The sequence below is a fragment of the Marmota marmota genome, unplaced genomic scaffold (genome assembly GCF_001458135.2).
Source record: "Marmota marmota marmota unplaced genomic scaffold, marMar, whole genome shotgun sequence".
Classification (NCBI taxonomy): Eukaryota; Metazoa; Chordata; class Mammalia; order Rodentia; family Sciuridae; genus Marmota; species Marmota marmota.
The window spans coordinates 10,067,312-10,079,158 of NW_026000170.1; the positions used below are offsets into that span (position 1 = coordinate 10,067,312).

Here is an 11,847-nt window from a genome sequence, read left to right on the forward strand (position 1 = left end):
GGGGGGGGGGGGGGGGAGAGGGTGGTGGTGTTGGCAGTTCCTTTTCACTATTATTATTGATTTCCCATACTTGGAAGTGAAAATGTAGCTCCATTTTAAATCATTGCCTCTTTTCCTAACCACACACATGCACATTTTCCCACTAGCTCAATACAGATCTACATAATTTTTGTCATTTCAGGGTTCATTTTACTATGACTTAGTAAGTATAATTGAAAGTTGAGTAATCTAAAAAAAAATGTGCCTTCTCCTTTCCTGTGTAACATTTTGATTTCCATAGAAAAAAAATGGTAACTGTCTTGTGTTTTATTTTCCCAGTTTAGCTGTCACTGCTTTTTCCCAAACACTGTCCAAAGTGTTATCATTTCTCTATTTTCAAATTCTTAAAGAAGCCAGTCTCCAAGCTTTGTGCTGCTATATTCTGAATTGGCTGCTCTCTGGGTCTGCTGCTATTGTCATGGGATTTCTCTTCCACATCATCCTGGAATTCCCTTCACCAACTACCTCTTTCTTGGCTTATTCCTCATTCTGATTAAACACATTTTCAATTAGCTAATTGTGAAAGTTGATTATTTGACTGGATTTAGATTTCCAGGGTAGAAATATTTTTTTCCCAGAATTGTTTAAGGTCTTACTACATTGTCTTCTAATTTCTAGCATTGTCATGAGAAATCCAATGTTTTTGTGAATTGTTAATCTATCATTTGCAATCTACCCAGTGGCCTCTGGTAGAGTAATAAGACTGGAATTTTTTTTTTTTTCAGAGTGGGTGGGTAATCCAGGCATCAGAATCTTAAGGACTTTCCTGCTGGGTTGGTCAGAATTTCCTGAAAAGATTGTAGGATATAATATCAGTATGCAAAAAATCAATTGTATTTTATATACTAGCAATGAATAATCTGAAAATAACATATGACAACAGTAGCATCAAAAAGAATAATTTATTTAGGAATAAATATTAATCACAGACATGCAAGACTTTCACACTGAACTCCTATAGATATTTATTTTTCTTAACTCTAAAAATATTTTTCCTGTGTGATTTCACTATCGTTAATATAAATATTGGTGCTATTGTTAAATATCCACCAGGATCCATGCATTAAAGGCTTGGTCTTCAGAGTAGTAGAATCATTAAGAATTAGGGCCCAGTGAGAGGTCCTTAAGACATTAATGCCCTTTATGGGCACTCTTTCACTCTTTCTTTTGCTTTCTGGTTGATGAAGCAAGTGGTTTTGCTCTGCCACAGATTTCCACCATGAAGGAGTGCTTCACCAGATACTCAAAGCAATAGGGTCCGCCAGTCATGAATAGGAACCTTACAAACTATAAGCCAAAATAAATCTTTTTTTTATTTATAAGTTGATCAACTCAGGCATTTTGTTATACTGATGGAAAGTTGACTAACACAAAATTGGCATATATAATGTAACCTAAATCAATACCATGTGACTGTCACTGAAAACAATTAGGCCATAAAATATTACAGTATCTTTTTTACTTCCATTCTGATAAGAATTACAGTATTGAAAGTTCTTACAAAATCTAAAGGTGTGAAAAGGAACACAAATCCTTATCTTACATTCTAAACATGGTTTGACTTTGAAATGATTCTAGAAGTCACCACATGGGACCAAACCACAAGGAATGCATGTGAACTTCATAAATGTAGCCTTAGCTCACAGGGTATTTCAGGGACTGGTTATAGGCTCAGAAAGAATTAGCCTATTATCGTCATCTTTACAACATGGTCCTCCCGCACTGGAGCCTTCTACCTCCCTTCACTGTGTATTCTCCACTCCACTCAATCATTTGTTTTCCATGCATTTCTCCTGTCATTCCTCTCCTGCAAAACATCCCACTGTGCTCAGTGATCACTGGGGTAAATGTAGGAGTCTTCACAATCTTACACCACCTCACACACCCAAAGAAAGCCTATCAAACACAAGAGGAAAAATTCACAGCAACCACAGAAATCTTCTCAATGATGTAAGACTCTCCTCAAGTCCCCAAGAACTCTAAGAGGATTTGCAATTAAAAGATTTTAGTCTGAGCTTGGCATGGTGGTGCCCACCTATAATCCCAATGACTCAGGAGAATCACAGGTTCAAGGCCAGCCTGGGCAAGTTGGCAAGACCCTGTCTCCAAGTTTAAAGGGGCAGAGGCTGGGGATGTGGCTCAATGGTAAAGGGCACCTGGGTTCAATCCCCAGTACCAGAAAGAAAAAAGGTTTTGTCTAAAATTCTCTCCACTATTTTTCTCCCCCACAACTCATCACATCTTACCTGTCTTCCAACATTCAAACCCATCTCTTTCAAAAAGCTTTCCAGATGTGTATTTCTCCTGTAATGTGACCGGTAGTTATGCTCTTAATAGTGACACTCAATGATGTCTTTCCTGATGTTTTTGTAAGTTCTCAAGGTTAGGGTCTAAATTATTCATCTGTTTCTGGCACTAGAGTTAATATTTGGATATGTCCAATTCCTGGGCTTCACTGTGAAGCAATCCAGCAAAGCCGTATAAACTATATCCACTTATTTTTCCCCACATTTTTATTGGTGCATTTCAGTTGTATACACTGATGAGATTTATTGTTATATATTCACACATGCACACAATATGCAATATAACAATATAATTTGGCCAATATCACTTCCAAGCACTTTCACTCTCCCTCCCCACCTTTCACCTATTGGTCCCTTTCCTCTACTGATTTCATCTTCAGAGATGTCTTTTCTATAGTGAAGGTGAAGTCCTCCATATTGGATCCATGACCTGATTAATTTTTATGAGATTTTTCCTCCATCTTTCATTTCCTTTTCCTCTCCAGCTTCCCCAAATGAGAGGAAACATACAACCCTTAACCTTCTGAGTTTGACTTATTTCACTTAACATAATTGTCTCTAGTTTATTTTTTAAAGTGCTGAGAAAACTCTGGGAGGCACTTCATTCATATCCATGATTAGAGTTCAGACATATACACATATTTATGATTATCTGCAGAGCAAACTGGGCCCTGTGACCCATTCATATGTGGAAGTCTTAAGCCCCAGACCTCAGAATGTGATCTCACTTGGAGACAGAGTCTTTATATTAGACAGAGTCTAATCAGGTAAAAGAGTTCATTAGTATGGGCCCTAATTCAAAATGACTCTTGTCCTACTAAAAAGGGGAAATTTAGACACCGAGAAATAAAAAGAGAAAAACAATGGGAAAGAAGAAAAGTCTGAAACAGATCTTTCCTTCTGGCCCTCAGAAACAGGCCCTCTCTGTTCACATATTGATTTCAGAGTTGGAGCCTGCAGAACTGTACAAAAATGAATTTATTTTATTTAACCACCCAGTCTATGGAACGTTTCACAGTAACCCTGCCAAACTAAAATAGGCCCAACACATGAACGTTTTTTTAGCCTATTTGGAAAAGTTAACGCTCTCCACTCACAATGGTTATTTTTTTCAAATTCCTTTCATCTTCATTAATAGTTTATACTACAGCGAACAAGAAATGAAGCAGAAACTAAAAACTGCAAGTGATTACTTATCGGTATACACAAGTGACCTCAACTATGGTCATTGGGGAAGCAAGTCTAACTTGAGAGGGAGCTGCCAATAATCATTCTGGATTACTTCCCTGAGGCATCATCTTCTTACCATGAAGTCACGGACCCAATATGGAGGACTTCACCCTTCACTATTAGAAAAGACATCTCTAAAGATGTGGATTATATGGGAACAGGAAGTACAAAAGAGAATTATTAGAGAACTGGAGATAAAAACAAAAGCATAATCTAGGAAAGGCCAATGGTCACTGGTTCTGCTGTCACATTAGCCAAAGCATCAGCCAAAGGCTATGTGTAACCTCAAGGAAGGTTTTCTCTGAGCAGACATTACAGCAGTCTCAATAGAAGTGCAAAAGAAAAAAAATAAGGGCCATTAGATGGTGTTCTTTTCAAAAATGAAAATTCTTACTAATTTCACAATTGCGCATAATCAACAATGCCAAAACAAAGACTTATGAAAAGAAAAATTATAACCCAATGTTGAAGAACTTGGGAGAAGGCAAAAGGGCCCTTGCTACCTCATCTGGAGACCATTTTTCCCTGAGAGTCTCTTGGACCAGATCCTCTCTTCTACTCCATTTTATGTTGCTATAACAGAATGCCTGAAAATGGGTGAAGAATAAAGTTTTATTTGGTTCATGGTTCTAGAGCCGGGGAGGTCCAAGGACATGGTTTTTAGAGACTTGTGTTGCTTTGTTGCATGGAAGAAAAGGAGAATGAGAATTGAGCATGTGTGAAAGAGTCAAGCACAAAGGACTGGACTCACTTAATAACAACCAACTAATACACTCCCATGAAAACTAGCCTGCTGCTGAGGGAAGAACATTAATTTTTCCTACAGAATTAATCACCACTTACAGGCTCCACAATCTTTTGATACTGTTATGTTGGTGACCAAGTCTCAACATAAGTTTGAGTAGAGATAAATCATATTTAAACCATAACACCAACCTATATAAAAATAGATCCCAATTTTCAAACGGGATGTCTTTGAGTCCTCCTTAGATTTAATCATGTAAATAAAAATAATTATGAGGTTCTGAGTCTTTGGGAACCAAAAATAATGAGGCAAGTAATACTGTAGGACCAGGACTAGAAGTACTAATGAAGGACCTCAAGACCCCAGGCCCAACATTAGGTGACCTAACCCCTAAGCCTCAAAGCTGCAAGATGCTCCCTCACCCAACCCCTCCAGCAGCACATAGCACCTCAGGTGTTGCACAATGTTACCACAAGATGTTCCATGTAGATAACCCTAACGGGCCCCCTACCACAAGATGTTCCTTTTAGACAGCCCTACCGGTTAAACTTGAGAACTAGGTTTCAAAACAGGAACTGAAAGGACAGAATGCAATGTTATGGTTTTTCCAAGAACAAAAAGTTGAAAAACAAGCTTACCCCCTAGGTGACTCAACTGCTGGGTTCAGAGGGACCAATAGAAAGGCTGTTGCTGTGCTAAGCTAAGAACTAACCCACCTGTTCCCTACAAAAGATCTGTACCCCAAAGCCCGGTGTGCCAGTTCACCGAAGCTCCGGCTGAGGTTTCGCTGAGCAACCGCAGGCGCCTGTGTGAGAATAAACGCCTCCTGCTTTTGCAGCCAGTGTCTCGTGTGGTTCATTCCGGGTTTGGGATCAGTGGATCTTTCATTTTGGAGGTCCCACCGAGATCCAAGATCCCGGTTCCGGTTCCGATCCCGATCCCTATCCGGAGGACACCCGACATCACTGGGAGGTAAGCTGGCCAGCCCAAATTGTCTATCTTGATGTCCTGTTGGCTACCTGTTCTCTGTTTTGCGCAGCGTCTGAAAGCCTAGGCATAGTCATCTAGTATTCTGATTCTGAGGTAGTTCTGTGATCACTCAGGTTTCTGAGGCAGACGGGGAAGGAGTTGACGAACTCAGAACTTCTCCCCTGCCACCCTGGGAGACGTCCCAGGGATCAGAGGGGTCCACTTCTTTGGGGCCCCCGGTGTTTCCGAGGGATACACCGTTTTTGTAGGCGACAGAGAAGTAACTTCTCCCAGGCCATCTGATTCTTTCGGTTTTCACCGAAACCGCGCAGCGATTTCCCTATTTGGTTTCATTTTTGTGTCATTGTGTCTGTCTCTCTATTTCTTCTGTGAAAGTAACATGGGACAATCACTAACAACCCCTTTGAGCCTAACTCTAGATCATTGGCAAGACGTTCAGGATCGAGCAGACAACCTGTCTGTAACAATCAAGAAAAAGAAATGGAAAACTCTCTGTATTTCAGAATGGCCAACATTTAACACCAGCTGGCCAACAGAAGGGACTTTTAACATTGATCTTATCTTACAGGTGAAAACCCGAATCTTCACCCATGGTCCTCATGGACACCCCGACCAGATACCCTACATTGTTACCTGGGAGGACTTAGCCTCCAACCCACCCCCTTGGGTTGCTCCTTTCTCTCCACCCAAGTCCCATCTCCATTCCCTCCATTCTCCCCTTGTACCCTCTGCTCCCCTCATTCCAGCTCCCCCTCCCCAAACCTCTCATCTTTACCCTGTTCTTAACAAATCTGAGACCTTGGTTAAAACAGGGGCAACACCAAAGAAAGTCCTCGAGAAAGTTCTCCCGCCAGAAGACTCAGCTCTGATTGACTTGCTGACTGATGAGCCTCCTCCCTATCAGCCCCAGCCCTTACAAGCCCCTAGACCTGATCAACCATCCTCCGAGGACGAAAACCAAGAAAGCCCAACCGCCAGTGCTCCCCCGGATCCATCTCCCATGGTGGGACGACTCCGAGGACGCCGGGATCACACCGCCTCAGGAGACACCTCCAGAGTTCTCCCCCTGCGACAGACGGGAGGCCCCAGTGGCCAATATCAGTACTGGCCTTTTTCTGCCTCTGACCTCTATAACTGGAAAACCCATAACCCTTCCTTTTCTAAGGACCCTATAGCTCTAACCTCTTTAATTGAGTCTATTCTAGTAACTCACCAGCCAACCTGGGATGATTGCCAGCAGCTCCTGCAGATTCTCCTCACTTCAGAGGAGAAACAAAAAGTTCTTTTGGAAGCTCGCAAAAATGTGCCAGGGGACGACGGGCGCCCCACCCTACTCCCAAATTTGATTAACGAAGCTTTTCCTTTAATCCGACCAAACTGGGATTATACAACTGAAGCAGGTAGGGACCACCTACGTCTCTATCGCCAGTTACTCATAGCGGGTCTCCATGCAGCAGGGCGACGGCCCACCAATTTGGCTCAGGTAAGACAGACTACCCAAGGGGCAGAAGAAACTCCGACAGCATTCCTAGAAAGATTAAAAGAGGCTTATCGGAGGTATACTCCCTTTGATCCTGATAGTGAGGACCAAAAAGGGAACGTGTCCATGGCTTTCATTTGGCAGTCCGCCCCAGATATCAGGACTAAATTACAAAGATTAGATAACTTACAAGATTTTTCCTTAGCAGACTTACTGAAGGAAGCTGAAAAGGTATATAACAAAAGAGAAACTCCAGAAGAGCGAGAGGACAGGATCAGAAAGATGCAGGAAGAACGAGAACTTAAGCTTAGAGAGGAATCAGATAAGAGAGAGAGAGAAAGAGAGCGGAGGCGTAACAAGGAACTAAGTAAAATATTGGCCACCGTAGTTCAGGCAGGACATCAGGAAAACAAAGTAGGCAGGGACAGGGAACGAAGCAGACCCCGTGTAGACCGAGACCAATGTGCCTACTGCAAGGAGAAAGGACACTGGGTAAAAGACTGCCCAAAGAGACCCCCCAACCCCAAGAGAGATACCAACCGGGCCCCCCGACTGCTGACATTAGATGAAGATTAGGGGAGTCAGGGCCAGGAGCTCCCCCCTGAGCCCCGGGTAACCCTACAAGTAGGGGAGCAACCTGTGACCTTCCTAGTGGATACCGGAGCCCAACACTCAGTGCTGACACAGACACCAGGGCCCATGAGCCACAAAACGACTTGGGTCCAAGGCGCCACTGGGAGCAAACCTTACCGATGGACCACCAAGAGAGAAGTACACCTTGCCACAGGTAAGGTTTCCCATTCGTTCCTACACGTGCCTGACTGTCCGTATCCACTGTTGGGAAGAGACTTATTGACCAAATTGAGAGCCCAAATTTATTTTAAAGATGGAGGGGCTTCCATCACGGGGCCAAACCAAACTCCCTTACATATATTGACTTTCAAATTGGAAGACGAATATAAACTTTTTGACAAACCCTCGGTATCTATGAGAGACATGGACTATTGGCTTAGTTCCTACCCGGAGGCCTGGGCTGAAACCGGAGGAATAGGAATGGCAAAACAACGGCCTCCAATAGTCATTCATCTGAAGGCCGCTGCTACTCCCATCAATATCAAACAATATCCTATGTCAAGGGAGGCCTATCAGGGCATCAAGCCGCACATCACACGCCTCCTAGACCAAGGTATCCTAACACCTTGCCAATCACCCTGGAACACCCCATTACTGCCAGTCAAAAAGCCGGGGACTAATGACTACAGACCAGTCCAAGACTTAAGAGAGGTTAACAAGAGGGTAGAAGATATTCACCCCACAGTGCCAAATCCTTACAATCTCCTTAGCACTTTACCTCCTACTCATACTTGGTATACTGTTCTGGATTTGAAAGATGCTTTTTTCTGCCTAAGACTGTCTCCCCAAAGTCAGGCTCTCTTCGCATTCGAATGGAAAGATCCCGAAGGAGGAGTCTCTGGACAACTGACCTGGACGAGACTGCCACAAGGATTCAAAAACAGCCCAACACTCTTCGATGAGGCTTTGCATCAGGATTTGGCAGACTTCCGTGTAAGACACCCTTCCCTAATCATGCTCCAATATGTGGATGACATCTTGCTGGCTGCGACCTCCGAGGAAGATTGCCAGGCAGGTACGGAAAAATTATTGCAAACTTTGGGACTACTAGGGTATAGAGCGTCAGCAAAAAAGGCCCAAATCTGTCAGACAAAAGTTACCTATCTGGGCTATGAGCTCCATGATGGTCAACGATGGTTGACAACTGCCAGAAAAGAGACTATCTCAAGTATACCAACTCCCCAGAGTCCCAAGCAGCTGCGGGAATTCCTGGGGACCGCAGGTTTCTGTAGACTCTGGATTCCTGGGTTTGCTGAGATAGCAGCCCCCTTGTATCTACTGACTAAGCAAGGTAACTCCTTTACTTGGACTAAGGAACATCAATTGGCATTTGATCACATCAAATTGGCTCTTCTGTCAGCCCCTGCTTTGGGCTTACCAGACGTCACCAAGCCCTTCGATCTATTTATAGATGAAAAACAGGGTTATGCAAAAGGGGTTTTAACCCAAAAACTGGGGCCCTGGAGGCGACCTATAGCCTACCTGTCAAAGAAATTAGATCCAGTGGCAGCAGGATGGCCACCATGCCTCCGGATGATTGCAGCTGTGGCCCTTCTGATTAAGGATGCCACTAAACTGACTTTGGGACAGCCATTAACCCTATTAACCCCTCATGCCATTGAGACTGTAATTCGCCAGCCACCTGATCGCTGGATGTCAAACGCCCGACTCACCCATTACCAGTCTTTGTTATTGGACACTGACCGAATTCAGTTCGGTCCCATGGTGACACTGAATCCAGCGACCCTCCTGCCGATCCCAGGAAAGGCAGATCCTCACAACTGCCAGCAGATTCTTGCAGAGACACAGGGAACCCGGCCAGACCTCACCGACCAACCGATGAAGGATGCGGAACTGGTCTGGTACACAGATGGAAGCAGTTATCTGCTCGATGGAGAACGACGAGCAGGAGCAGCCATCACCACTGTATCTGAGGTAATATGGGCGAGTGCACTTCCGGGTGGAACATCAGCTCAGCGGGCAGAATTGATAGCTCTGACTCAAGCTTTAAAGTTGGCAGAGGGAAAGAAACTGAATGTGTATACTGACAGTAGATATGCCTTTGCTACTGCTCATATACACGGAGAAATTTATAGACGCCGGGGGCTACTAACCTCAGAAGGAAGAGAAATCAAAAATAAGGCTGAAATATTAGCTTTGCTTAAAGCTTTGTTCTTGCCCAAAAAGTTGAGTATCATGCACTGTCCCGGTCATCAAAAAGGGAATACTCCAGAGGCCAAAGGGAACAGATTAGCAGATGAAACAGCCAAAAAGGCAGCCTTAGGGCCACAGCTTTTGATAGTGACTCTATTGCCCCAACGAGCCGACCCACAACATGAGGACCATGAGGAACACTGGGTCTATGAAGATAGAGATTTAAGTGTCATACAGAAACTGGGGGCCACTTATGACCCTGAGAAAAATGTCTGGAAATATCGAGGAAAAACTATCATGCCTCTCAAAAATTCAAAACAACTAGTAAAGTCCCTACACAGACTGACACATCTTGGGGCTAAAAAGATGAAAGAGCTCTTAGAGCGTGGGGAAGGTACTTTATATCTTCCAAACAGGGATCGACTTCTGCGCCAGGAAGCAGAAAACTGTCAAGCATGTGCCCAGGTAAATGCTGGTAAGATCAAAGTTGGAACAGGGATCCGGATGAAAGGCCATAAGCCCGGAACCCATTGGGAAATAGACTTCACTGAAATCAAACCTGGTATGTATGGCTACAAGTATCTTTTGGTCTTTGTTGACACTTTCTCTGGATGGACAGAGGCATTCCCGACTCGGCATGAGACTGCTAGAATGGTTGCTAAGAAATTACTGGAAGAAATCTTTCCCAGGTATGGGGTACCTGGGACCATTGGGTCAGATAACGGACCGGCTTTTGTCTCCCAGGTAAGTCAGATGGTGGCCAATGCGTTGGGGATTAATTGGAAATTACATTGTGCTTATAGACCCCAAAGTTCAGGACAGGTAGAAAGGATGAATAGAACCATCAAGGAGACTTTAACTAAATTAACGCTTGAAACTGGCACTAGAGACTGGGTACAACTCCTACCTTTAGCTTTGTACAGGGCCCGAAACACCCCAGGCACACAGGGATTAACCCCATTTGAGATTCTGTACGGTGCACCACCACCCGCTGTTAACTTTTATGAAACTGAAACCTATGCCTCCCCCACCCCATCTATGCAGACTCATTTGCGTGCCTTGCAATTGGTCCAGAACGAGGTCTGGAAGCCCCTAGCCGCAGCATACAAGGAGGAACTTAAGACTCCCTCACTGCCACATCCCTTCAGAGTTGGGGACACCGTCTGGGTACGCAGACACCAGAGCAAGAACCTCGAACCACGGTGGAAAGGACCCTACACTGTTCTGCTGACCACTCCCACTGCAATCAAAGTGGACGGCATCACCGCTTGGATCCACGCTTCCCACGTGAAGGCTGCACATCTGCAGGAGTCCACAGACGCCTCTCCGGATCCAGAATGGAGACTGCAGCGCACCCAGAATCCGCTAAAGATAAGACTTACCCGCTGTTGATTTTTCTTGTTTTGTGCTTTATTTTCCCCATAACAGTTGCTAGGTACAAACTCTATGACCCCAATCGGCCTATGCACCAGACATGGCAAGTACTATCGGGGGCAGGAGACATAATTTGGAAAAAAACATCCACAAAGTACCCCCTCTGGGCTTGGTGGCCTGACCTGGAGCCAGATCTCTGTCACCTACTGGCTGGGTCAGAAAACTTTGATATCCCAACTACTGACCCAGCTAAACCGAGTAAGCCAGAAGTGTGCATTGGCCGCTGCGGGCTCTGCCCCTGCGCACCAGGAAATACAGCAGGATGTAAGGACCCAGGAACTCGAACAACTCTGAGAAAAACATCATTTTATGTTTGCCCCAGAGACGGGAGGACTAGGTCACAAGCACGTAAATGTGGACACCATGAAAGTTATTATTGTAAAGCTTGGGGATGTGAAACTACAGGGGATGCATACTGGAATCCTAGTTCATCCTGGGATTTGATCCAAGTAAAGAAAAAAGAAACTGGACCCCCTCCCCCTATAGATTCCAGATATTCTGGAATTATTGCCAACGCCCTAAGGCATGTGGGCACATGTACTAAATTTGCCTGCAACCCCTTAAATATTACCTTCACTCAGGCAGGCAAAGCATCCAAGGATTGGACAACAGGAAAGCAGTGGGGCCTAAGAGTTTACAAGGATAACTATGACCCTGGAATCTTATTCCAAATAAGATTGATAATAAACTCCAACCCCCAACCAATAGGCCCCAATAAGATACTCCAAGATCAGAAGGCTCCACCTCCTAAAAAACCACAGACACCCTCGAGGCCAACATCCCCATCTGGTACCATCCATCCAGCCCCCACCGCCCCTCCTAAAATGCCAGTCACT

General features: G+C 44.4%; 1 protein-coding gene across 1 annotated transcript in view; it reads left to right on the forward strand.

Annotated features, from left to right (window-relative positions):
* Positions 1-10,969, forward strand: part of LOC107154252 — a 34,094-nt gene extending 23,125 nt beyond the window's left edge. The window contains 1 exon segment of the mRNA XM_048787363.1: positions 4,966-10,969. Coding sequence (XP_048643320.1) covers positions 5,690-10,969 — 5,280 coding nt within the window. The 5' untranslated portion in view covers positions 4,966-5,689.
* Positions 10,970-11,847: the final 878 nt, after the last annotated feature.